Source organism: Drosophila takahashii, chromosome 2L (assembly GCF_030179915.1).
Source record: "Drosophila takahashii strain IR98-3 E-12201 chromosome 2L, DtakHiC1v2, whole genome shotgun sequence".
NCBI lineage: Eukaryota > Metazoa > Arthropoda > Insecta > Diptera > Drosophilidae > Drosophila > Drosophila takahashii.
Window position 1 is genome coordinate 29,081,569 of NC_091678.1, and position 26,225 is coordinate 29,107,793.

General features: G+C 34.3%; 1 protein-coding gene across 1 annotated transcript in view; it reads left to right on the top strand.

Annotated features, from left to right (window-relative positions):
• Positions 1-588: 588 nt before the first annotated feature.
• Positions 589-26,225, top strand: part of AANATL2 (Arylalkylamine N-acetyltransferase-like 2) — a 37,192-nt gene continuing 11,555 nt past the window's right edge. The window contains exon 1 of the mRNA XM_017137658.3: positions 589-1,333. Coding sequence (XP_016993147.1) covers positions 635-1,285 — 651 coding nt within the window. The 5' untranslated portion in view covers positions 589-634 and the 3' untranslated portion in view covers positions 1,286-1,333. The remainder of the gene's footprint in view (positions 1,334-26,225) is intronic.

Consider the following 26,225-nt stretch of genomic DNA (forward strand, 5'->3'; position numbering starts at 1 on the left):
GGATCGACACAGCGACCTGTAGATGATCCACAGCTGGCCTACTTTTCTTTAATATAGCCTAACAAAAAATTCCCACGGCCATGTGTTTTTCGACAAAAATCCCCAAAATTCGATTTCTGAGAAAAGGTACCTCAAAGTTAGAAAAATTTTGCCTTCAAATAATTGTAGGCTTTTTTAACAGTGATGTAAAGGAAAAAATTACATAGTCTTATACAGCTGCGATCAAACTAACAGTCAACAAAATAATAGTTCATTAATTAGAAGAAAGTTACCTTTTTAGAGAAGATCTACAGCAAACTTCAGAATTAACCGTCGGATTCCAGCAGCCTGAAACGCATCGCTAAAAAGTTTGAGAGCGTTAATCACACGCTGAGAAAAACACTGGTGTCATTCAACCTCGGGGGCGCTTGTTTAGCGAGCAGAATTACAAAAAGCTTTGATAAGAACAGTGCGTCGGGTCAGTGGGTGGTGGGAGATGGGAGGTGCGTTCTCCGCGGGGCTAGGCGGAGGCCCTATATTTGTGAAAAGCTTAGAATGAGGCGAGCAAGCTCCCTGAATGTTCGATAGCATATATAACAAGTAAATTGCGCTAAATTTCTCTCAGTCTCAGTCCGCGAGTGGGGTACTTGGCAAGATGTCAGCGATCGTGATACGCACCATGAAAATTGAGGATTTCCAGGAGGTCGAGGCCTTCCTCGCAGAGCACTTCTTCAAACAGGAGCCCCTGATGCTGATCCCCCAGGAGGATACGACGCAGAGCGAAGTGATTCCGGCGGAGGCGGAGCTCCACCGCTCGCTCATTCCCCAGAACCTCTCCTTGGTAGCCGTCGACGGCGAGCGCATTGTGGGAGTGGTCTTGGCTGGTGAGCTGGTTCCCGATGATTTGGAACGTGAGTTTAAGGAGACCGAGCAGAAGGAGGTCACGTGCTTGCTGGACAAGATTCACAAGTTTCTGGCCGGGATCGAGAGGCAGGCCAACATCTTCGAGCACTTCGGAGTGCAGCGAGCCCTCTACCTCTACATGCTCGGCGTGGATACCTCTGTTCGTCGCCAGAGGGTGGGCTCCCGCCTAGTAGCCGCCACCATCGAGCTTGGTCGCCAGCGGGGCTTCCCCGTGGTGACCTCCACCTGCACCAACCTGCACTCCCGGCGCCTCATGACCGGTCTCCACATGGAGTGCGTCCTTTCGAAGGACTACGCTGACTACAAGGACGAACACGGGAAGGTCGTTCTTAGTGCAGCCGATCCCCACACCTCGGCCAGTGTCGTGGGCATCCGACTGTAGTGGCAGAAAGGCAACTCACCAAAGAATATACTACCCAAACATAGCTAAGTAAGGACCTATATTGGAATAAAGCTGGATAGCGAATAGCGGGAAACATAATACTTATCAGATAATGTAATCTCATTCTGCATTTACGAAGGTCTATAAGACTTCGAAAAGCTTTTATTATCGCTGAAGATTTTAAACTAACACTTAAAGTGGCTAAACAATGTGTTACTAAACGAAAACAATTATAGTTTTTTTGGTTGACTCTAAGAGCGTTTTAAAATAGAATCAGAAAACACTCTCCAAATTTTGTGACAGTTGAGCAGCATTAATTGCCTTCAAAAATTTCCTCTGCAATGTAAAATCCATTTTTATTTGTTACTTGTTTATGTGTCAAGGAGATGAGAAACCATTCAAATTGCTTTTGCCAAACTTAAACAGCTAAAGTCGTAAACGAGGACTGGCACATCTTCCCCGTTGAGCCTGCACATGCCACGAACTTGGCCCTCGCACTAGCTTGGTCTGGCTGCGGGACCCACTTCATCGTATTTCAACTTCCATTATAGAGCAAAAGCAATGTTGTCGGCATTGCGGTGGCTTTGCTTTTATTTTTTGCTTCACACTAAAACTAATTGTTATTTTATTGTATTTGCAATCCAATCCACTGGCGAAACGCTAGCCACATGCGATACAAGCAAAAACTGTATGCGAGATAACCATAGTCGTGAGATTAGCTCTCACCACTTCTTGTCTTATCTTCCCCCTTGGGACATTGATTAAATAACATCTTATTATATAACATGTGCGTTACTCTTCGTACATACATTGATTTGGTTTTGATTGGTTGTGAAAGCAAAGCTAAATTTATGAATCATGTTTGGCTACCTTACACACAGAGAAATGTCCCTGCAGGAAAAATGCGAACTAGTCTGAAAAACAACTAGTTATACAACTAATATAAAGCAACATAAAGCATTTGGACTACAAGGGTCTAGAAAACTTGTGCTAGTCGAAAATGTGATTAATACAAAACTAGTAAAAAAGAAACTTGTCTCGGACTGGTACCTTTCCGACAAAAAAAACCTTAAAAATATTTAACTGGTAGAACAAATACATGTTAGGGTCTAGTTAAAAGGCAACTGGAATTTAACTAGTTGCAAATGAAACACATATGATCCAAAAATATAGCCTAGAGTGTAAATGTTTTGGGAAATTGAACACTAAACAAATCAAACACTCGAGGTCCTCGGTTGAATCCCCAGTTTTTATATGTACCTATATTATTCGTGCAAAAGTATGTAACTGGGAGAAGGAAGCGTTTCCGACCCTATAAAGTATATATATTCTTGATCAGGGTCACTAGCCGAGTCGATATAGCCATGTCCGTCTGTCCGTCCGTATGAACGCTGAGATCTCGGAAACTACAAAAGCTAGAAGGTTGAGATTTTCCACACATATTCTTGGGCTTCCTACGCAGCGCAAGTTTATTTCAGCCGAGCGCCACGCCCCCTCTAACGCCCACAATCGCCCACTAACGATTTTAAAACGTGTCTGGCGCCCACACCTTTAAAGATTTCGGAAAAGTTATACGCAATCAAAAAAATGTTATATATATATCTCCCTCGCACTCCCTTTAGCCGAGTGACGGGTAGTCGGGACACCAACCCGACTATAGCGTTCTCTCTTGTTGTAATTTTTTTTTGTTTTTTGTTTGCTAGTTTAGTTAGTTTATCTTAATTTATTTTTATTTTAGTTAGTTTTATTTTAAACTTTGTTTCCAATGCAATATATATGTGAAAAATCCAGGGATCGCAAACAAGGGTTACCTTTTTAAAAAAATTGAAAAATAAGTCTTATTTTTAAATTTTTATTATAAAAGTTGACAAATAACTCTTATGCTTCAATTTTTATTATAAAAATCAACAAATAAGAGTTATTTGTCATCTTTTATAATAAAAATTGAAAAAAAAGATTGAATTGAAATAACTTTTTAACTGTGGGGTACAGTGGCTTAAAATTTATATATATATAATCTACGCTTTAATACCCTTCTGTTGATATGCCATATGTCCCCAAAATATTTTTTATTATAATAATATTTGTTGCATCATCAAAAATATTTTGGGGACATATGGCATATCAACAGAAAGGTATTAAAGCGTAGATTATATATATTTAAATTTTAAACCACCCCACAGTTCAAGAGTTATTTCAATTCAACCTTTATTTTATTATAAAAGTTGACAAATAACCCTTATGCTTTAATTTTTATTATAAAAATCAACAAATAAGAGTTATTTGTCAACTTTCATAATAAAAATTAAAGCATAAGAACTTTTTGTCAACTTTTATAATAAAAATTGAAATATAAGACTTATTTGTCAAATTTTTTAAAAAGGTAACTCTTATTTGCGATCCCTGGAAAAATCACTGTTTTTGAATTATGTCACACTAAAATTCATAAACCTTGTTAGGGCATTCCAAAATGTGATGCGTTTATTGCTCAAGCAGTCAGTGTGTCAACAAATCCAATGGTCCCGGGTTCAAGTCCTAGAGAGGGCGACTTTCCTCAAGAAAAGTAAGTTAGTTTTAATTACATTTAATTATCATTTACTGTATTGGATTACATAATAATTATTAGAATTCCTCTAAGGACCGCACCTATTAATAGACTACTAAATTAGGAGAGCGTCAAGTTAGGCATCGTCAAGTACTAGTGAAATTTAATCACTTGATGGTTTACAGATTAATTTTTATGTTACTAGTTGTTTCCGATGATAAGCATATGAAAAATGGACAAGTTAGTTACAAGGAAATGGACATAACTTGAACTAGTTAAGTTTCCTGACCCAACTAGTATTTTACTGGTCCAAAACTGATTCCGTTTCCTGCAGGGGTGGGACTATTTTTTATTATTACAAATAATTGCCCTTAATATTAATAAGCAAATTACACAGGCCGACAAAATGTGACATGGGTCGGTGTCCAGGCCTGCCACCATTTTATTTCGATAAATTAGGCTTTTCTAAGCATAAGTTGCCACTACTCCTATAATCCATCAGCTCTGGTATTTGCTGTATCTTTAATTTAAGAAAATCACAAAATTTCTTTGGCTTTTGGGATATATCTTTAAGAGTGGTCAACCAATTTTGGTAATCTTTTCGGAATTAAATAGTTACATGTCTCTTTTATACGGTCGTTTTGGAAAATTAAATCTAACTCAACTACAAGAGGAGGTGGGCGCATTTAAAATTTTAAAGTCACAGCAAAGTTTAAAAATTTTCATTTGTGAACAGCGTTTAAAAATTAAATAAAAATATTTTCTTCTACAATGCATTTTTGATCCAAAGACACCTTATGTCCTTAATTTTTAGGACACTCATCAGGTTTTTGTGAATTGTTTTGGTTTTTTTAAAATGGTTTTTCTTACTTCCTTCACAGTGACAATTCACAAACAGTGCCCAAACCTGTCACTATTTTACGTAACGCATAACTATTTTTGGGCACAAGTGACCCTTGCTTTAAAAATATTTATACATGGGCGTAAGTTAAAAGCTGGAGGGGGATAACACTTCAGGCATTTCAGCCCCCAAAAATTAGTAGGCTACGCTCATGTGCTTATATTCAAAGCAAAACTACTTAGATCGTTTAGAAATATGTGATTTAAAATTGTGACAGGTTTGGGCACTGTTTGTGAATCGTCACTGTGAAGGAAGTAAGAAAAACAATTTTAAAAATTCCAAAACAATTCACAAAAACCTGATGAGTGTCCTAAACAGTAAGGACATAAGGTGTCTTTGGATCAAAAATGCATTGTTGAAGAAAATATTTTTATTTAATTTTTAAACGCTGTTCACAAATGAAGATTTTTAAACTTTGCTGTGACTTTAAAATTTTGAATGCGCCCACCTCCTCTTGTGGTTGAGTTAAATTGAATTTTCCAAAACGACCGTATAAAACAGACATGTAACTATTTAATTCCGAAAAGATTTCCAAAATTGGTTGACCACTCTTGAAGATATATCCCAAAAGACGAAGAAAATTTGTGATTTTCTTAAATTAAAGATACCGCAAATACCAGAGCTGATGGACTATAGGCGTAGTGGCAACTTATGCTTAGAAAAGCCTCATTTATCGAAATAAAATGGTGGCAGGCCTGGACACCGACCCATGTCACATTTTGTCGGCCTGTGTTATTCGTTTTTTAAGTTTAATACTTAAAAACATCTAAGTAGACATCGGATTTTAGGTAAAAAACATATTTTAAACGAGCAGTCCATACATTTTTTGGATTGCACACAAATTTGTTTTATGTAACTTAGATTATTTTGAACGCGGCATATTTTTGCAAATTCGACTTTTTTCATATATGTAAGGCTCAAGGCGTTTTGAAAATGCTTAATCTACGATGAAGATTTAAATATAGAGAAATGTCGTATTAGTGCTTCTTTCGGTACTTTGACTAGAGCAAGTTAATTGGTTGTCAGTGTTTTAATTTCAATTAAAAGTGGTTGTTAAAATATATACTAACATACTACTAGCCGCCGACATAATGCACGAAAGACTAACTTAAAAATAGAAGCCGCAGGCATGAGAAAAAACCCATCCGCAGAACGGAACACTAAAGCCGACATATTTCCAAAGCACCGCAGATTTAGGTGCATTGAATTTTCTCCAAATATTTGCGCAAGTGAATTTTTGATTTATGCCAGCGAAGCGTGACCTAAAAATTTTTTCATACGCTGTGAAACTAATTAAAAGTGAAAAGTTGACATTTTATAGTTGAATTTTTGATTTATGGCGCGAACTTTCCAACCACCACGAAAAATTTAATGAAAATTCAATCAAAGTTTACGGCCCTCTCCATGAGTTTGGTTTGTTGTTGGGCGGAGAACTTGAAACATATGGCTGCCCAGCTGCCCAGTACAATCCAACCTCTGACGTTTTCGTTATGGTTTAAGTGACCTTAATGAAGATTAATTTAGAACAAGTGTTACACTGCATGCCTGAGCGTAGCCGAAAGCTATAGTCTATTAAAAGGTTGGAAAAAAAAACAACAAGTAAGAACGCTGTGGTCGAGTACCTCGACTATCAGATACCCGTTACTCATAGCTTTTCAATAAATAGTCCGATTTAAATAAATAGAACTTATTGGGTATTGATAAACATATCAAAATCCCTTTCATTCTTTTACAAAATCTTTTAAGATTGGTAAGGTTGACCTATACGGATAGTTACGTAACCATAAAAAATAGTTACGTGTATTTTGTTTTTGCTTTGGGTGTGTGTCTTGGCTAATTGTGTGTATTTGTTGTTGTGAAAGTTACTATTCTTTTGAGGTGCAGAAACATCGATGCATCGATGGCCATCACTGTTTAAAGAAAAAGGAACGTTACATATATGTAATTTGTTGCATTTCTATACCCTTGCAGAGGGAAAAATGATTTCAGTTAGATGTTTGCAACGCAGTGAAGGAGACGTTTCCGACCCCATAATAAAGATATATTCTTGATCAGCATCACTAGGCCGTCTGTCCGTTCGTTTCTACGCAAACGAGTCCTTCAGTTTTCTATAAGCTATAAGTTATCAGTTTTATTAGAAAAAATTATTTTTTACGGTTATTTAAAATTTGTATTATAAAAGTTTCAAAATAATTATTATTAGGGGATAGGTCTGTAGGTTGGGACGGTCTGTAAGTTGGGACACTCAATTTTCTCAAAACTTTTCCACTAAAAAAATTTTTTATTTTTTTTTGTAATCCTTTTTAGTGACAAAACTTATGGGGAAATCATTATAAGCCAGGCTCTACCCAGATTTAAGCTGTGAGAGTCGTGTACCATTTTTCACCAAAAAAGTTTTTGTCTACTTTTTTCAAAATTCCATTTAAAATGAATAACGTCCTTAAATTAACTTGGTAACTAACTGTTAACTAATTAAAAAAGAATCAGCTTAATGTGACAGTCAGAACAAAAGTTATTAATCTTTTCCCGAAACATCCCATTTTGTGTAAGTTGAGACACTTTGAGCGTGTAAGTTGAGACACCCGTTTTTCATACAAAAAGGCCTTAGCCAGACAGAGGTCGCTTTCTGCCTAATACACTTCTTTGATATTAAGGGAAAGGTGAATGTTTAAAGAGCGTTTTTATTTTAATTGTTATTTGGCCTAAGTTTTTAAAAAATGGATGGGAAATAATTTAGGACGAACTAAAAATGATTAAATTAACATAAATAAATAGTTTCTAATAGTTTGGAGTACTTTTGGTGTGAGTATTATTGACTTTTAAAAGTGTCCCAATTTACAGACCTCTTTTTCAAAATCTAGTTTTTTAACACTCTTCAAAAAAAATTAATTTTTAATTTTCCTTAAGGAATAAAATATTTTTTTTTTGTTTTTTATTAAGCTAATAGACTAACCTTTCGATTAATACCTAATGCTTGAAGTTTCATAAGGTGTACCAACCTACAGACCTCTTCCCTATCAAATTATATAATATCACTAAAAAATATTTTTTATTTTTGATTTTTATTTTTCTTAAGTCTTGAATAACAGTTATTTTTGATTTTTCAATTAGAATTCTATCAGAGACTTTTTTCTCCAAGTCAACGAAATTAAAATCGTTGGAAGACTTTTATTTTTCAACAAATAAAATAAAAGTCTTTTCCATATATATCGCGAACCATTTAAGTCTAAGCTACCAAATTTTTCTTAATTAGTATAAAGTATTGACATGCTTCAATTAATTCCTCATCGCGATATTTCACTACCTAACAATTTCTTATTCGACAAATAGTGAAACCCAGAGCTACACAACTCCTAAGGGTTAGATGACAAAATCTAGTCTTACTTGTTAAGAAGCAGCGTCGCCAGCACAACCTTTTTTAAAGTAACAACTTCATCGATCGATAACAATTTGTAAGCCAAAGACAATTTTTAATGGAGGACCTTGCAGTAACAACTTTCTTCTTGTTTTTCAATAAATCGAGTATTACTATAAAAGAGTACACACAAAAAAATTTGCTTGGTAAAATTGACCAACAAAGATAGTTACGTAACTATTAAAATAGTTACGAGTACTTTGTTTTTGCTTGGGTTTGTGTCTTTGCTAATTGTGTGTATTTTGTTCTTGTGGAATGACTATTTACTTAGTAGAATTGACAATTTTGCTGGTTGGGGCCTGTTTGACAATTATTACAGTTGATTTTACCAAGTTTTTTTTTGTGTGTAGATGTCGATTTGCGTCATGTTCCCCCAGCCCAACCCATAAGACCTAAAATTCTGGAAAAAAGTGGGTCTGAATCGTGTGTTAGAGGAGGTGTGCATTAAGAAAGGACTTTTTCAAATTCGCCTCCTAAGGACTCCCAGGACTCTCGAAAAATGCGAAATTGATTGATTAAAACATCAACCATTCTCACAGTTATCAACCAAACAAGTTGATATTTATACCCGTTACTCGTAGAGTAAAAGGGTATATTGTATTCGTGCAAAAGTATAGGGGAGTGTAGGGTAAGGTGACGAGCGATTCGTTTTTTGAATGTAACTTTTCTAAAAATCAATATTTTTTAAAAGTGTAAACTCAGAAAGTTGCTTACATCTACTGAGCATATCCCTGTAAAATTTGAATTCGAAATTCCAATGCAGCCAAATCCCACAGTGTTTGGCGTGAACCCTTCTTTTTTTGCACTTTCAAAAGTTGTAGGGTAATGTGACGAACGATTTGTTCTTTAATGTAACTTCTCCAAAAATCAATATTTTTTAAAAGTGTAAAAGAAGAAAGTTAGTTACATTTACTGGTCATATTTCTGAAAAATTTGGATTCGAAATTTCAACGTAGCCAAATCCCACAGCGTTTGGTGTAATCCTTTTCACAAACAAAAAAAAAACATTTTTTTATATATAATTTACGAAAAAGTTATTTTCGATACGGAAAAGAAGGAAGTAATAAGATAATACCCAAACTTACAAAAAAAAGAGGTCAATGTGCAATTTTTTTAAAATTAAATTAAACTGACGTCACTTTTAAAAACATCAATAAAACTGCAGCAGTAAATGTTATCTGGTATTATTATATTTTTATTACAAATAATCAACGATAACAATTAAAATTCTTGAATAAAAAAAGTTCGTCACCATACCCTACAAAAAGTTCGTCACGATACCCTACAAGGTAGACTTGGAGCAAAAACGGTGTCACTCTCAAACGGCGCAAAAGAAAAAAACGCGAAGTACCAAAAACTGTTGATAAAGATCTCATGTATACGTGCATATATTTGCCTGATTTTATTTTCCACTCATCTTTGCTCTGGCACTGCTGAAACACAAGTAAATTGAATAGGATTGCTAGTTTGCGCAATACATTTTTAGCGAAAATTACCTTAAGAACAAATTACGGGACTTCTTATTAATATTACTGTAAATACATTGTCGACACGATAAGGGGAGACGACTACATTTATTTGGAATTTTTGTCGTGACGTCATATATGAGATTCGACGAGTTCGTCACATTACCCTACTCGTCAAATTACCCTACACTCCCCTATAGTATATACTTTAATAAAGTATATAGTATAGTAAATTTTAGAAAATAGCCACTAAAATTTATTTTTTCTAAATACAAGAAAGTTATTTCTAAATCTAAGGAAATTTTTTTTAAGCCAAGAAAGTTTTTCTTAAGTCAAGGAAGTTTTTCTTAAGGGGTTATATACCTTTTTTTTTCAAAAAAACGAAAATTTTTTTTTGCTGAATCCTAAAGTATATTCTCTAGTGAACATCTTCCCAAATTTTCATAGAGATCCGAATAATAGTTCGATAGGAAAACAGCGTTTTGACGCGCTCGACTTCAATAGTTGCATATACTTAACGTAAAACTTTGAATGCGATTATCTCAAAGTCGTGTTTTTCAGAAAGTGCCTTCGCTGTGACCACGATTGCACAAGAACTATTTGATCGATCTTCTTCAATTTTTTTTTAAATTATTCGTAATGATTGTGCCGAGTTCGTGAACGATTCAGTTTTTTTGCGCCAATTTTGATTTCGCAGATCAGAATTTTTTAATAAAATTTTTATAACTCGAAAAATCAACTTTTTGGAAAAATTGTTACTGTATGCAGAAAAAACCAAATATTCTTGAAAATAATCGTCACGAACTGGAAATAACATTTTTTGATTTTTTGATATAAGTTGACCTGCTGGACTTCCATCGTGGTCACCGCAAGCCGCTATAAAAAAAGGGTTCCGAAAGAATTGCCATAACTTCGTAAATTATTCATATTTTTCAAGAACAAACACTTTTGTTTCGATAAAAACATGTACTATCAATAAATAATAACTTCAGTGTCATAAAATAATTGCTACACACCTGAAAAAAAATACAAAGGTCCCCACAATTTTTTCGCTCAAAAAAGGTATATAACCCCTTAAATGTAAAAAAATGGTTACCATGAACTAAAATCCCCCTAAAAACTAGAAAAAAGGCCCATAAAATTAGAAATTATTTTCTGAAAAATAGAAAGCCAAACGAAAATAATAAAATATTGTGGCAACACCTTTTCTAAAAATTAGTGCCCTAACCCTAAAATTAAGCCAACAATAAATAATAGAAACATTTTTTTAAAAGTAGAAAGTTTTTTTTAAAAAATTTAAATTATTGTTTTCACATGCTCTGGCACACCAAAATGTTCAATGCCAGAACTTGTCAGTTGCCGGGCGGCTTTACTGGTAGCGCAGACAGTTAAAGCGCTTGGTCAGAAATCGAATCGACGCAGGTTCGAGACCCAGAGCAAACACTGTTTTTTTGTATTCTTTTTTTATGTTTTTTTAATCAATTGTTTTATTTATTATTATTATTATTTATTGTTTTGGCTTCCTAACGCTACAAGTTGCATAACTTATAAATTACTGCGCTAGTCACAACGGATAATCAATTTTATATTCGAACAATATTGGTTCTTAAATCTAATGGCATACATTTTACATTAGTTATTGAAAGTACAGAATGACAAATATAGTTAAGTCGAATTAAAAAAAACAAAGGAAGAAGTTTTGGGGATAAGTCGCAATGTTAAGATAGGATAATACAGCTTATAGCAAACTGGAGCTGCTATTTTTTAGGTGTGAAAGAAGTTTTGTCTTAAATAGAGGTGCGCTAGTTTCTAGTTTCTTTTATGTAATTGGGAAGTTCATTCCACGTTCTAATCGCATTAGGGTAAGAATTTCTTAACTGCGCATATGAAATTTTAGATTTTCTTTAAACTCGGGTACTTTGAAGAGTTTGCCTTGGTTATCATCTGTGATTTTTTTTTAATTTTTTGGTGTCCATTTAGGGGCGCTATGAATTTTTGAAGTTAAGAATTTAAAAAATGTTCTCAAACTTCAAATTAGTATATCTCGAGAACGGCTTAGAAGAACAACGTGCAACTTTACACGTTTTTAAATGTGTACTGGGGGAGTTAGAAAATAATTTTCTTAAATTTTTTGTTGTCCAATAAGTATGAATTTTAATTATTTGAAATTTTTTATTGCGGTTTTGAATGTCTTCTTCATCCTATAAAAGAAACTTAAGTATCCAAGATTGTTCATTTCATAACCAACTTAATTTACCCGAACAAACATTTTTATTTCTTTTCATCATTTTCAAGATATATAATTTTTTATGCGAATATAGAAAAACCCTATTTATATTTCCAATGAGTAGAATTCTTACATGTTTAAGCTGAAAGTTTGCACAACTCAATCACTCACTGATATTATGCACATATATTAATATCATAATTTTACCACCGTCCCTTCATATAGCTGCCATACAAATCGATGGATTTTCTTATTGTTAAGAAGGTAGGCCTTAAAAAAAATTGCCTTGCAAAATCACAATTTGCATAGATCTGTAGACCATAGAAGAGTGTGGGTATTAGACAAGACTTCGCAATAAGTAGACGCACAGTAACAGGTAAGGAACATTTAACTAGTGACAAGGATCTTATTAGCCCATATGTTTTGCCTATCGCTTTATTTACTTTTTTATTCTGTTTTTTATTGATGGCAAGCGGTAAACCGAAAATAATAAGGTTTATATTCAGCTATTTACTATATACTACGCATAGGGAGAGGTCTGTAGGTTGGGACGGTCTGTAAGTTGAGACACTCAATTTTCTCAAAACTTATCCACTAAAAAAATTGATTTTTTTTTTTTTGTAGTCCTTTTTAGTGACAACACTTTTGGGGAAAACATTAAAAGCCAGGCTCTAGCCAGATTTAAGCTGTGGGAGTCGTGTACCATTTTTCACGAAAAAAGTTTTTGTCTACTTTTTTCAAAATTCCATTTAAAATTAATAACGTCCTTAAATTAACTTGGTAAGAGATTTAAAACATTAGTATATTAACTGTTAACAAATTAAAAACAGAATCAGCTTAATGTGACATTCAGAAAAAAGTTATTAATTTTTTCCCGAAACATCCCATTTTGTGTAAGCTGGGACACTTTGAGGGTGTAAGTTGAGACACCCGTTTTTCTTACAAAAAGACCTCTTACAGACCTCTTTTTCAAAATGTCGTTTTTTGGCACTTTTCAAAAAAAAAATTTTTCAGTTTTCTCTAAAGAAAAAAAGTTTTTTTTGTGTTTTATAAAGCTAATAGACTAACCTTTCAATCAGTACCAAATGCGTAAAGTTTCATAAGTGAATGTCGAAATGGCAGATTTAAAAAAAAAGGTGTACCAACCTACAGACCTCTCCCATATATGTACCTCATTTACACGTATATCGGATTAAATTTGTACAAATAATAATACTACCCCTACACTCCAAAGCAATTTTCATTAAATTTTTAGAATTTTAAAATGTGTTTTTTATAAATTATACGATGTTTAAGTAGAATTTATACATAAATAAAGTATAATTAATTCTGGGTTCAAGAACAATTACGCCCGAAAATGTTCTCAAATTAAGAATGTCGGTTTAAGAATAAAATATTCTTGAAATTAAAAAATAAGCCCATTTCGCACCTGTAGCCCTTTCAAGACAGTTTGGGCTTGAAACAAGCACAATGTACTTGGTTTTTTTCTGAGTGCGTGACACGAAATTCTAATATCGAATCAGTTTTTAAGAGTTAAAAGGAAAAAACTTAAATTTAAACTTAAAACAGTATTATTAAACAAGAAAGGAAGCTACCTTCGTCCAGCCCAAGCTTATATACCCTTGCAGATAAAAGAATGCTCACTCGGTGCAGATCAAGGGATTCCAGACTCAGCGTTTCTATTTATTTAAATTTTGTTTTTAAGTAGTCAAAAATCAAAACGCCTACTTCCCACAAAGTTACAATGAATTTTCTTATATTTGTTTGAATATTCCTATGGGAGCCTTAAGATATAGTGGTCCGATCCGGCTCGCTCCGACATATGTACTACCTGCAATAGAAAGAAGACTATCGGGAAAGTTTCATCGCGATAGCTTTAAAACTGAGAGACTAGTTCGCATAGAAACGGACAGACGGACATGGCTTGATAGACTCGGCTATTGGTGGTGATCAAGAATATATATACTTTATGTGGTCGGAAACGTCTCCTTCACTGCGTTGCAAACATCTGACTGAAATTATAATACCCTCTACAAGGGTATAAAAATATGTTTCAAAAAAAGTAACTGAAAAATATTTTTTAGTTGCTAAAATTTTGACTTTTTCCAAATTCGAAGTTTAAGTTTTTTTAAATTCAGTGAAAACGAAAAAGTGGTGTATTTTCAAAAGTCTAAAAACAAGAGAGGACGCCATAGTCGGGTGCTTCGACTATCAGATACCCGTTACTCAGCTAAAGGGAGTGCGAAGGAGATGGAAATAAAAACTTTGATCCGCCGTAACTTTTTACGAATGGTCCGATTTGAAAAATTTCTTCTACATTTCGATAGGTGTTGATAAACACAATAAAACTGCATTTTTACTTTTACAAAATATGAAAATTTTTAAAATCCTAGAATCTGCATGCAATCTTCTAGCTTTTATAGTTTCCGAGATCTCAGCGTTCATACGGACAGACAGACAGACGGACATGGCTATATCGACTTAGCTAGTGACCCTGACCAAAAATATATATACTTTATAGGGTCGGAAAAGCCTCCTTCGCCTATGAATATGCTTTACTGGCGATTTTGTCTATGTATATTGAAGAAAGTACGTTTTTAAAATAAAATACGTTTTTTCTAAAAATGAAAAAAATAGACTGCAATTTAGAAATTTTTCTTAGATATTTAGAAATATAATTTAGAAATAAAGGTTTATTAAAGCATAGAAATACGGTTTTTTTTAAATATAGACAAATATTTTTTATATAACAAAAAAAAATTTCTCAAATTCAGAAAATACAAAAAACTATCTTCGGGTTTCGGAATTATACCCGGTTGTTTCTGTGACGCCACGGCCTTTGTGTTGTTTTTTTTTTCGTTCTTGTTTGTCACCTTATTTGAATTTTCTTTAATTGAGCACATGGGTGGTTTCAAATTGGAATTGTAATAATAACTGAAATGAGTATACAAATTACAAATTATAAATATAAAAACCCAACAACTTACTATTTTGAGAAAAACATCTTGGTCGCCGCACGCGGGAATCGAACCGCTAACCGCTCGCCTCACAGTTTGCAGTCAAGCACTCTACTAGCTGCGCCACGGAAGGATCACGTGAGGCGCTGTACAAAGTCTATTCACATTTTGTTCTCCTATTTTTACTCAAATTGATCTGGCTCTCTTCTCGTTATTCCTTTTAGTTGTTCATTTAATTTTGCTTTTAAATATTTATTGATTAATTAATATTTATATATTTATTATGGTTCAATAGTAACAGTAATTGAATGTTTCAAATTTGAAGAACTTAAACATCATTTTTATCAAAATATAATTATTCATTATTAATATGTAAATATTAGTTAAAAAACAAAAGGACACCATGAGATTTTCTTCTCGACGTGGGATTGCAGCCGCAAGCTTGAATAACATATGCATGCACGCACGCGTTAGACCCCTAGGCTACCAATCCCGGAAATTTTCTTCGATTAATAGCGATTTTTTCTTAGGATAAAAAAAAATTTTCTATTAAGTGTATAAGAAGGGAAATTGATCAAATACGGTTAAATTTTTTATTTTCTAGAAAAATATTGTAGGGGTATGATATATGTCCCTATTAATGAAATACCACACAGTAAAATATATATGTTTACACAAAATAGTTTATAATGTTATTATAGTTTTATTTCATAAAGTTTATCTGGTCAGGATCACCCAGTCGGAAGTGGAACGCATCCAGAAGGGATGATGGATAGCATCAAAAGCACCGATGCATGCGTGCCCGATCGATGAACTTCTCGCTTCCTTTTTACAGCAAAGCGGGACAAAATGGGTGCTATCCGATGAAGCGCTCCTGGAGCGCTCCCTTTTCACGCATCGGCCATGGGTTTCAACTTCGGGAAACGTTCGGGATTGGTTTCCATTTTTCACTTCCAAAAGATGCGATCCAGAACGCATCTTTTGGATTGCTTTTGGATGCTTTAAAATGCGGCTTTCACAAGTGAAAAAAATACTTTTTTTTTCAAATTTTATATTTCTTTCTTTGATTTTCTTTTTAAACATATTAAAATTAAATTAAGCCTACTTCTTCCCCATCATCCTCAATGGTCCGGTCCTTTATCTGTACTGGTCGTCGCCTTTCTTCGTGTAGTCTCTTTATACCCTTCCCTCTTCTGAGATTCTGCAAAATAGAGAGTTTTAAAATTTTGTTAGACGAAATTGCCAAATTAACAGCAACAATCTTTAATACTTACCGTACAGAGCTTCGTTCAACGCAGAAAATGTGGAGAACCCTTCCTTTTGCCTACAATTGAAACCAAAACGGCACTTTTGTTACACAAAAACTAAAATTAAATTTAATACTTACAGTTGTTGATGTTGTTGTTCTTCCGTTATCAAAAATCCGTCCATGAGGTCATGCAAAGAATAAAAACAATAATTAGTTAGTACAATGTTGTGAAAAATTCTCATTCGGCACACTGCAGGTACAGTGAACCCCACGCATAATCGGGCACCCGTTTTTTCTAACATAAAACTGCTTTATTTAAACATTAAAATGTTATTCATTAGTAACATAAAAAATAATTTAAGCTTTCCACTGACAGCTCTTAATATTTTAACAAAAACAAAAAACCTCCATATTTAAAACACAACTTATAATTGATTATTATTGATTTTTTACACGTGTGTTTTAAATATGGAGGCTATTAATAGATATCACAAAAATTTAAATAAAAGCCAAAAAATTGTGTTTCACTTTTTTTTGTATGATTTTAGAGCAGTTTTATGATAGAACAAAAATGGGTGTCCGACTATGCGTGGGGTTCACTGTATGTACAAACACTGTGCATAGGTAAAAACCTTAAACAACGCGATGCAGTGGCCGAATAAGAATTATTTTAAAAGCATGCTGTTTATTAAACACACACCCAATATTTTTGTTTGGTTAAAAAAATTAAATACGCTTTTATTTGGTTATGGCTATTTTACCTCGTTAAGAGGTATTATTTTTTATTTAATAGTTCCACTTATCACCGCACTATACTTACTTGGCACAAAAAGTATTTCTTAATATCACACATTTTTTTCTAAATATTAGAAAAATCTTCAAACATTTTTTCTGTTTTTAGAAAAACAATATTTCTTTTATGTAGAAATATTTATAATTTTAATGGCACTTTTTTTTTTATTTTTAGAAAAGTTCAGTATTTTTTTTTCTAAAATCAATGGCGATTTTAACTCTCAAATAAAGAAAGGAAGATTAGAAAAAAAACCTTATAATTTAGAAAAAAAATTGATTTTTCTGTATTTGAGAAAAAATTTTCTATAATAACTTGTTTAATAGAGAATTTTTTTGAAGATTAGAAAATTTTTCTGAAGATAAGAAAATGTTTCCTCTTTATAGAATATTTTTTTTAAAGCACAGAACATTTTTTTTTCTATAGTTAAGGAAAAATAATTTTTTGAGTGTACGAGTAACGGGTATAATAAGCGTAATTGTGCGACTGAAACTCAAAAAAGTCTAAAATATCTATTGCCAATAACGTCACAAAATCTCATCTCTTAGAATTCGGTTGGAATTTGTACTTATGTATGTTCTTATATTGGCAATTTGCATTTACCTACATACATGAATTCTTTAGTAAACGACGCCGCAAATTTTTAGGGCAAGAGGAACGATTATTGGCCATCATAAAAATGTTGTCCTTTTTTTTCTTACCAATTAAAACCATACATTAATTCATCAACACAATGAGACTGCGAATTCTTTAGCACTAGAGGAACTTGCATTCTCAACCTTACGTACATAGCTATGAATTCCAAACTTTTGGTGAAAAATTGTTAACTTGGTCAATCATTTGTTCCTGCCCAAAAGAATTCGCGGTGTCGTTGTATTAAACAATTCATACTACATACTAGGTACGTAAATAGTATTTATTTCAGAGCATGTAAAAAAACAGTTGATCGTTTTTTCGTTTGCTGTCTCGGTCTGAACGAAACCGAAAAAAACTAAAAAATTTGGTTTCGGTCTGAGCGAAACCCTTCATTTCATTTTGTTTCTGTTTTCGGTTGACCGTTATCGACTGAAAATAAATTTTTTCGATCCTTCAAAAAACCGATTTTTGGGACCGTTTGTATGAAACGGTCCCAAAAAACCAAAGCATGCAAATAACTGTTAACCGTTTTTTTCCTTACGCTCTACTCCCGAGAACAACCGAAAAATAGCATGCCCCTCGTTCTCTCTCTGCGCAGCACACTTCGTTTCCTTTCGTTTTGGTTTTCGGTTGAGCCTTTTACGTTGAGCTGTTCGTGAGACGCTCTGTTACGAACCTCGTTCAATGAGAGATACGAATGTCGCTCGCACAGGGAGACCTATTAGAAGACCGATTGACTGAAAAAGTCATCGCAAAAAGTCTTTTCACTAATACAACTATACAATGTATTCCCTTTGAAAGTACGTGCGAGTGAAAGGGAGAGCAATATCGCCCAAGCACGTTAACGTTAACACATGCGCAAAAGACTTTTTGAAACGTCGTTCAGGAGCAATCGGTCTGTAAGCGAGCCGAGCAAAAGAAAGCCGAAAAAACTGCTCGTCGGCTGAGTGCGAGCAAAATTTCTGTACGAACAATTCAATCGGTTGCTCTCTGATTGTTTGCTCAAAGTCTCAGAGAAAAACAGTTATTTGGGGACCGCACGAATCGGTCAACAGTTATTTGCGAGCTATGCAAAAAACTGTTAGTAGATGAACAAAACTTTGAAATGCTCAGTAAAAACGGTCTTTTTGACAGTTCTGCCTTTCCTTTGCCTTACACCTTTAAAAATTTAAGAACATTTATTTGAAAATACATATATGGTAAATAACTTAATTATTAGCACCAGGTGCATTACAATTACTGTTACCATTATCTTCTAAAGAATACGCAGTTTTCAAGTTTTATGATAAAGCGCCATTGGTGATGCTGTTATAAGAGTAATGACATACAAAGGCCATTATCTTCTGAAAAACTTGCGGTTTCTAAAGAATACGCTGTTTTCAAGTTTTATGATAAAACGCCATTGATGATGTTGTTATACGAGTAAAGATATACAATGGCCATTATCTTCTGAAGAACTCGCGGTTTCTAAAGAATACGCTGTTTTCAAGTTTTATGATAAAACGCCATTGGTGATGCTGTTATACGAGTAAAGATATACAATGGCCATCATCTCTTGAAGAATTCGCGGATTTAAGTATTGTAAGATATAGCCTCTAAGTGATGGTGTTATACGAGTAAATATACCTAATAACCATAATTTTCTGAAGAACTCGCGGTTTTTTATTTTGTTTGATAAAGCATCTAAGAGATAGTATTATCCGAGTCATCTTCATCTTCCATAATCTTCTGAAAAACTCGCGGTTTTTCATATTTTACATTAGGTAAAACAAGAAAGGAAGCTAGCTTCGGCAAGCCGAAGCTTATATACCCTTGCAGATCATTCTATTAATTTACAAATCGCAAAAATTTTAAATTTCTTATTATTTCACATTAATTTTTCGATCGTTTCTATCACAGCTATATGATATAGTAGTTCGATCTTTTAAAAATTAAAATCGAAATTCGGAAATATTTCAAAATAGTCATATCCCAGAGTAGAAGGGAATGTAATAAAAACCAACAAAGATATAATTTTTTTCCCATTAATTTCCATTTAATTTTTCAACCGTTCCTATGGCAGCTATATGATATAGTGATCCGACTTAAAAAACAAAAAAACCGAAATTCAGAAATATATAAAAAAAATATTCCCAAGAGTAGAAGGTAAATATTCAAAAAACACCGGAGCTAGAATTTTTTTACGTTTTTTTTTTTATCCTTCCTATGGGAGCTATAAGATATAGTTTTCCGATCCGGTTGGTTCCGACATATATACTACCTGCAATAGAAATACGACTTTTACGAAAGTTTCAAGATCAAGAATATATACACTTTATGGGGTCGGAAATGTCTCCTTCACTGCGTTGCAAACTTCTGACTGAAATCATAATACCCTCTGCAAGGGTATATATAACTGGAAATATTGGTCAGCTAAATTTCTGTACTTCGCGTTCCAGCTTAAGACACAATAAAATCCAAAAAACTCTTTGTTTAAGATTTATTTTATTTTTAAAAATTAAATTTAATTAGGTTTAAAATATTTGGAAAAAAACAAACAACATTTTTGATGTATAGAACATATTCTGTGTTTAAACACATAGGTATAAAAAGTCGAAAGACCGTTTTTGTTTTCCGTTCAGTTCAAACGGTCTTTGATCAACCGAAACCGTTTTGAAACAAAAAAAATCGGTTACTGGTTAAGCAAAGACCGAAAACAAAATTTGAAACAAAATAAACAGTCTGTGTGACTATTTGCTCAAAGGGTCCCAAAGTGAGAGTTTTTTTGAGACAGCTAGAAATAGTCAATTGTTTTTTACATGCTCTGATTTATTTATTTGAAACACTGTCAAAGTATAAAATCAAGATGAATATAAAATATCTATCATCTAGATCAGCGGTCGGCACACACATACGTTGACATTTTGTTTTATATTTGTGTGAGTAATTTGCACTGGGCAGCTCATCGATGTCTGTGTCCAGACCGCTGTTCTACGTTATACGTGTGGGAGCAGAGCGCCGACGGAACAAAACCCTATGCTCACTTAGTAGGGCGCTGCCGACCGCTGATCTAGATGAATCTAAAATATGCGTTATAAACTTTAAAGCCGTTGCGCACCACCTAAAACGAATTATTTTTTACTTTTTCTTTCTTTTATGGATTAAGGATACAAAAAGGCAATATATGAAGGGGTGAGAACATTGCCTTTAAAATTTCTTACAAAATAAAGTCCACCCTAATGTGCACATCAATATTATTATCTTCTTTAAAATAAGAATAAGAATATAATATTCTTTCGCATATTCGATTCAACGAGCCATACTATACTTTTCCTTTTCCGCGAATTCATACACCGAACCGGGGACCTCTCGCATCGCCTTACCAACTGGGCCAACACACCATTTTGCGCGCGAGCGAACTCTTGAAAAGTATAAAACGAAATCGATAATCGAGAAAAACATCGTCCTATCGCCGAATTTCGAACTTCGAAAATCAAAAATGATAATTATTGGCATCGATGTGACCCTACACACAAATAAAAACACTTTTAGAACATATTGGTGTTGAATTAGGAAGATTTGAGAACAAACGTTCAAAATGTGAGAACAAAAGAAGGAGAACGGATTGTTCGCAAATCATGAAAAATGTTCTTGATATTTTTCGTTCTTTTTTTTGTGTGTAGTTTCTTGTAAAGCAGGCCATCCACAGGCGAATTTGTTCGGCGAACATGTTCGTGTGTTCATCGTTGGTGGTAGTGTTCGCGTTCAGATTTCAAATAAATTTGTTCGACGTTTTGTTTGACAAAGATAGAAACGATTCTATCTTGCTGTGTTCGCGAAAATGTTCGTCGAGCAAATTCGACTGTGGATGGCCTGCTTTAACCGAAATTACAAGCTTCTTAAGATTAATTGAGGATCATATTTTCGGGATTTATGACCATCATGTTATCCTTAAAAGAATATTATACTATCCTCATCTAAATTTAACATTGAAGGAAAAACGATATATTTGTTTTCTTAATTAAATTAATGATTTTAAAATATTTAACAGGAACTTTTCAAGCTGTTCGAGCTGTCCGAGTAATCTGATAATCCCATAACAAAAAGTTACAAACAAACAAACAAGCTCTAGCTCAGAACTGTTAACAAGTCTACTCGTGCAGGGCTCTATGGGGTTTGAAAGGTAAAGAGTTGTACTTTAAAAATGCTATGACACCAAAACAAACCAACAATCCGTTTGCCTGTAACAGCCCTGGAAAGTTCGCCAATTCTAGCATTTTTTCAAATTTTGAAGTCCTGTTTCTAAGAATCTTTTTGGAGAACGCAATTTAGTAATTTTAAAAAGCAATAATTTTTAACACAGTGCGATATATTATGATTTTAGCCAAAAATAATCGGATTTAAGTTTTAATTTTAAATTAATGTTGTTAACAATTTCGCCTTTTCGATAAAAAAATATATTTAAAGTTAAAAAATGAAAAAAAAAATTTTTAGGAAAAATGCCGATAATCACGGGGTTTTAAAACATAAGTTCAAGAAACGCGGATTTCAGAAACGTGCAATTTTTAATTGCGGTTTGGGAAGCCTTTTTTATCCTATAAAATAAATTACCCCGCTCGGGTAAAATGTACAAAGAAATGTGCTATTAAACAAAAAATGTGTTCTAAAATATGTATATGTTGGAAGATATGTTGTCTGTTCGCCATGTTTGATATGCGTTAAAAGAATGGTTTCAAAAAATAACACGCTAAAGTCGGTGTTTTTTCTTGGTTTTTTAGGCAACACTCACAACTTTTAGAAATGCTAAGCATTCTGCAAATTAACATCCTGCCTATGTTGGCAAAATTTTGTTTCTCCCAACCTTAATATATAAAAACTTTCTAACCTCTGGTGGACACACCAAACCAAAAATAAATGAAGGTACAAACGCAGACACAAGCTTACCTCTCCAAAAAGAGAAAGCAAAACGGATAGGACCCTGCGTCTCGCTCTGACGTGGCCATATCCTTTCTCTCTGGCTTTGTACACGAAATGGCAGAAACGGGATTTTCAAACATATCGCATATACAAAATGCAAACATGTCTGGCAAACACAAATCCCATAAATGTTTTTTGGCCCTCCCGAAGGGAAAAGGCGGGGGATGGAGAATGGCGGGTGTACGGTTAGTGATAAAAACTTGCAAAAAATATTTTCATATGTGGAAATGTGTAAAGTAGGAAAGTTTTTCTCTACCGTTTGTGGCTCCTGGCTTTTGGGCATCTTTGTTTTTTTCGCTTCTATTCCATTTTGTTTTTTGCATAGTGTGTTTTGCCGCACTCCTAGCCGCTTTTTTGTGCTCCTCTGTTTACACTATGTGAGCATCAGGTGCTCTGGCAAAAGAAATTACAACAAATCCATTTGTAAAATTGCAAACCGAAACCGAAGCATTTTCTCTGCTTATCCCGTTGCCTTTGATAGGATTTTTCAGTCTCTTTTAGGGCTAGTCCACAGCAATGTTGGCTTTTTCAGAGGATGACAGCACGCTGCGATTAATATCGTTTTGGGTGCGCCACTTACGCAGAATTTATTCGCAAACTCAATCGTTGTTTTGATTATAATTTAAAACAATGAAATCAAAAACACCTCTTAACGAGGTAAAAAAAGTTCCGTGTTTGTTTGTGCAGGCAGTCAGACAGACACATCGGCTCTTGGCTGAAACATATTTGCACTCCGTAGGATCACCTTGAATCTGTATCTTGAGTCCCTACTTTATTTATGACTTTGTATTTCCGAGATCTCCGCGTCCATACAGAAGGACAGACAATATATATTTACTGACCAGGAATTTATATGTATACTTTATATTGTCGAAAAAGCTTCCTTAATATCATGTATAGATTTGCAAATGTATGTAGGTCGGAGTACAAGACCATAAATCAAGAAATGAAGACTAACCAAATCTGAATGAAACAATTTTGTAAGATTTCTGATGCTTATATTTAAAGTTATACACCCAAAAAAAAATCCTGAGTGTCAATTTAATAACTGTGGGTTAAAATGACACTGCCCCTAGGATCAAATTTTTGGGGTCAATTTGCTCCCAAATGAGTGTCAAAAGTACACCGCGTTTTCAGAAAAATCGTATTTGATACTAAATAGTGTCATTTTGATAAAACTAGGTTCACTTCGATCCCAATAATTATCATTTTTGATTTTCGAAGTTCGAAGTTCGGCGATGTTTTACTCTAGTATTGATTTCGTTTATACTTGTCAAGAGTTCGCTCGCGCGCAAAATGGTTCGATGGCCCAGTTGGTAAGGCGTCTGCCTCTGATGCGAGAGGTCCCCGGTTCGAAACCCAGATAAATCAGAGTAGGTAAAAAGTTTTTAAAATGCAAATGTATCATTTTAAGAACAAAAATGTTAAGTTGTGTTAGATTACTGATAAAAAAAAAAAAATAATGGTGTTGCGAGCGGGATTCGAACCTCGTTCCCCCGAGCACAAAATAATATCAGAACCTAGCAGGGCTGTGAACCCATATTATTTTTGCATGGGTTCGGTTCGGGGTTCAAACCTAATCGACAGATAATGTTCCGGTTTGCGAACCGGTTCAATGATGAGCCGGAGCAGGGTTCAGGTTCGAACCAGAGTTCAAAAAAATAATTTTTTTTTAATGAAATAATAAAGTCAACATTTATTTCCATGTATTTTCATTGAAATATGTACCATAACATTAAGACTTATAAGTAAAGTTACTAGATTTATGATTTATAAAGTGTTTACCAGTTAAGGCAAAGAGTATACTCTTTGCTTTAATCATGTAATTTTAATGTGGGCATACTGCGAAAAGTTTTGGAAGATGATAGTTATATATTATTAGATTGTTTGAGTTAGATGCAGTCATTGCATAGCCACAAAAATTGGCGCATTTTTATTTCCCTTAGTAAATAAACTCTATGTTAATATGATCAGAAAACCCCCCACACTGTTGAATAAAAAAACACGAACACACAAAATAAATTTTTTGTGAACCGAACCGAATATAAAAAAAAAAAAGTTCCGGTTCGGTTCCGGTTCAATTATAAAAAAAATCGGCGCTCCGGTTTACGGTTCGGTTCGTTTTCTAAAAAAAGTGAACCACTCCGGTTCGGAGTGGTTCAGCTCCGGAGTGGTTCACAGCCCTGGAACCTAGCGCCTTGGCCCCTGAGCCATGCCCATATTAATTTTTCCCATGGCAGAATGGTTACAGGAGCTTTCAAGCAAATGTCAAATTTTATTTAATACTAAGAAAATGACACCGGCTAGTGGCTCTTTGACACCAAAAAGGGTCAAATTAATATTTTCGAAAGTATTAAAGTGACACCAGAATAGGGTCAATTTAATGACGTTCGGATCAAAGATTTTTTTCCACTCAATAGTGTCACATTGACACCTAAATAGGGGCATATTGATGACTACTTTTTTTTGGGTGTAGGAACGATATGCAAGGGTATATAAGCTTCTTCTCGCCTCCTACGCTGCGCAAGTTTATTTCAGCTGAGCGCCACGCCCCCTCTAACGCCCACAATCGCCCACTAACGATTTTAAAATGTGTCCTACGCCCACATCTTTAAAGATTTCCGAGAAGTATAAATGCAATTTTGTTGTGTATATTTATACCAATCGAAATGTTTTTCATTTTTTCATTTTTCAAATCAGACCATTCATTAAAAAGTTATACGCAATAAAAATATCTATATATATATCTATCTCTCTCGCACTCCCTTTAGCTGAGCTACGATTATAGTCAGGACACCAACCCGAGTACAGCGTTCGCTTTAGCTGAGTGACGGGTATTAAATAGTAGTTTTTGTCCATCTTGAGACACGTTATCATATTTCTATTTTTATTGTTGAATGCGGTTAGCACCAAGCTTTAAAATGTGACATTCCCCCCTACATAGGGGGGTAAAATCACCACACCACTGGGGCAATTTTTCCTCACCTGAAAAACGTAGGGAACTTTACGCCTGTAAGTATGCTACACTGATCAAACGTACCATTTTTGTTGACGTCCTATATTTGTTGCTGCTGCCGGTAGTCTGTTCGTTAGCCAGCTCGTCAAATAAAAAAATATGTATTTAAAATAGGTGCGAATTTACCCTAAGCATAGGGTGGCGAAATTTCCCCAGACAGTACTTTTTTAGAAATAATAAATTTTTTCCTTCCGAAATTAAGCGCGAAGTTAAAAATCACTAACGCAGAAATGCACATTATAGCTGTGTATTATATAAAATATCGTGTATCTTATTCCTTTTGAATTGTGGCATACAGAAAAAATTTCGTCGAGAACTAAATGTAGCCTTTGAACTGTTAAAACCATAGCTCGCAAATAACTGTTGACCGATTCGTGCGGTCCCCAAATAACTGTTTTTCTCTGAGACTTTAAGCAAACAATCAGAGAGCAACCGATTGAATTGTTCGTACAGAAATTTTGCTCGCACTCAGGTGACGAGCAGTTTTTTCGGCTTTCTTTTGCTCGGCTCGCTTACAGACTGATTGCTCCTGAACGACGTTTCAAAAAGTCTTTTGCGCATGTGTTAACGTTAACGTGCTTGGGCGATATTGCTCTCCCTTTCACTCGCACGTACTTTCAAAGGGAATACATTGCATAGTTGTATTAGTGAAAAGACTTTTTGCGATGACTTTTTCAGTCAATCGGTCTTTTCATAAGTCTCCCTGTGCGAGCGACATTCGTATCTCTCATTGAACGAGGTTCGTAACAGAGCGTCTCACGAACAGCTCAACGTAAAAGGCT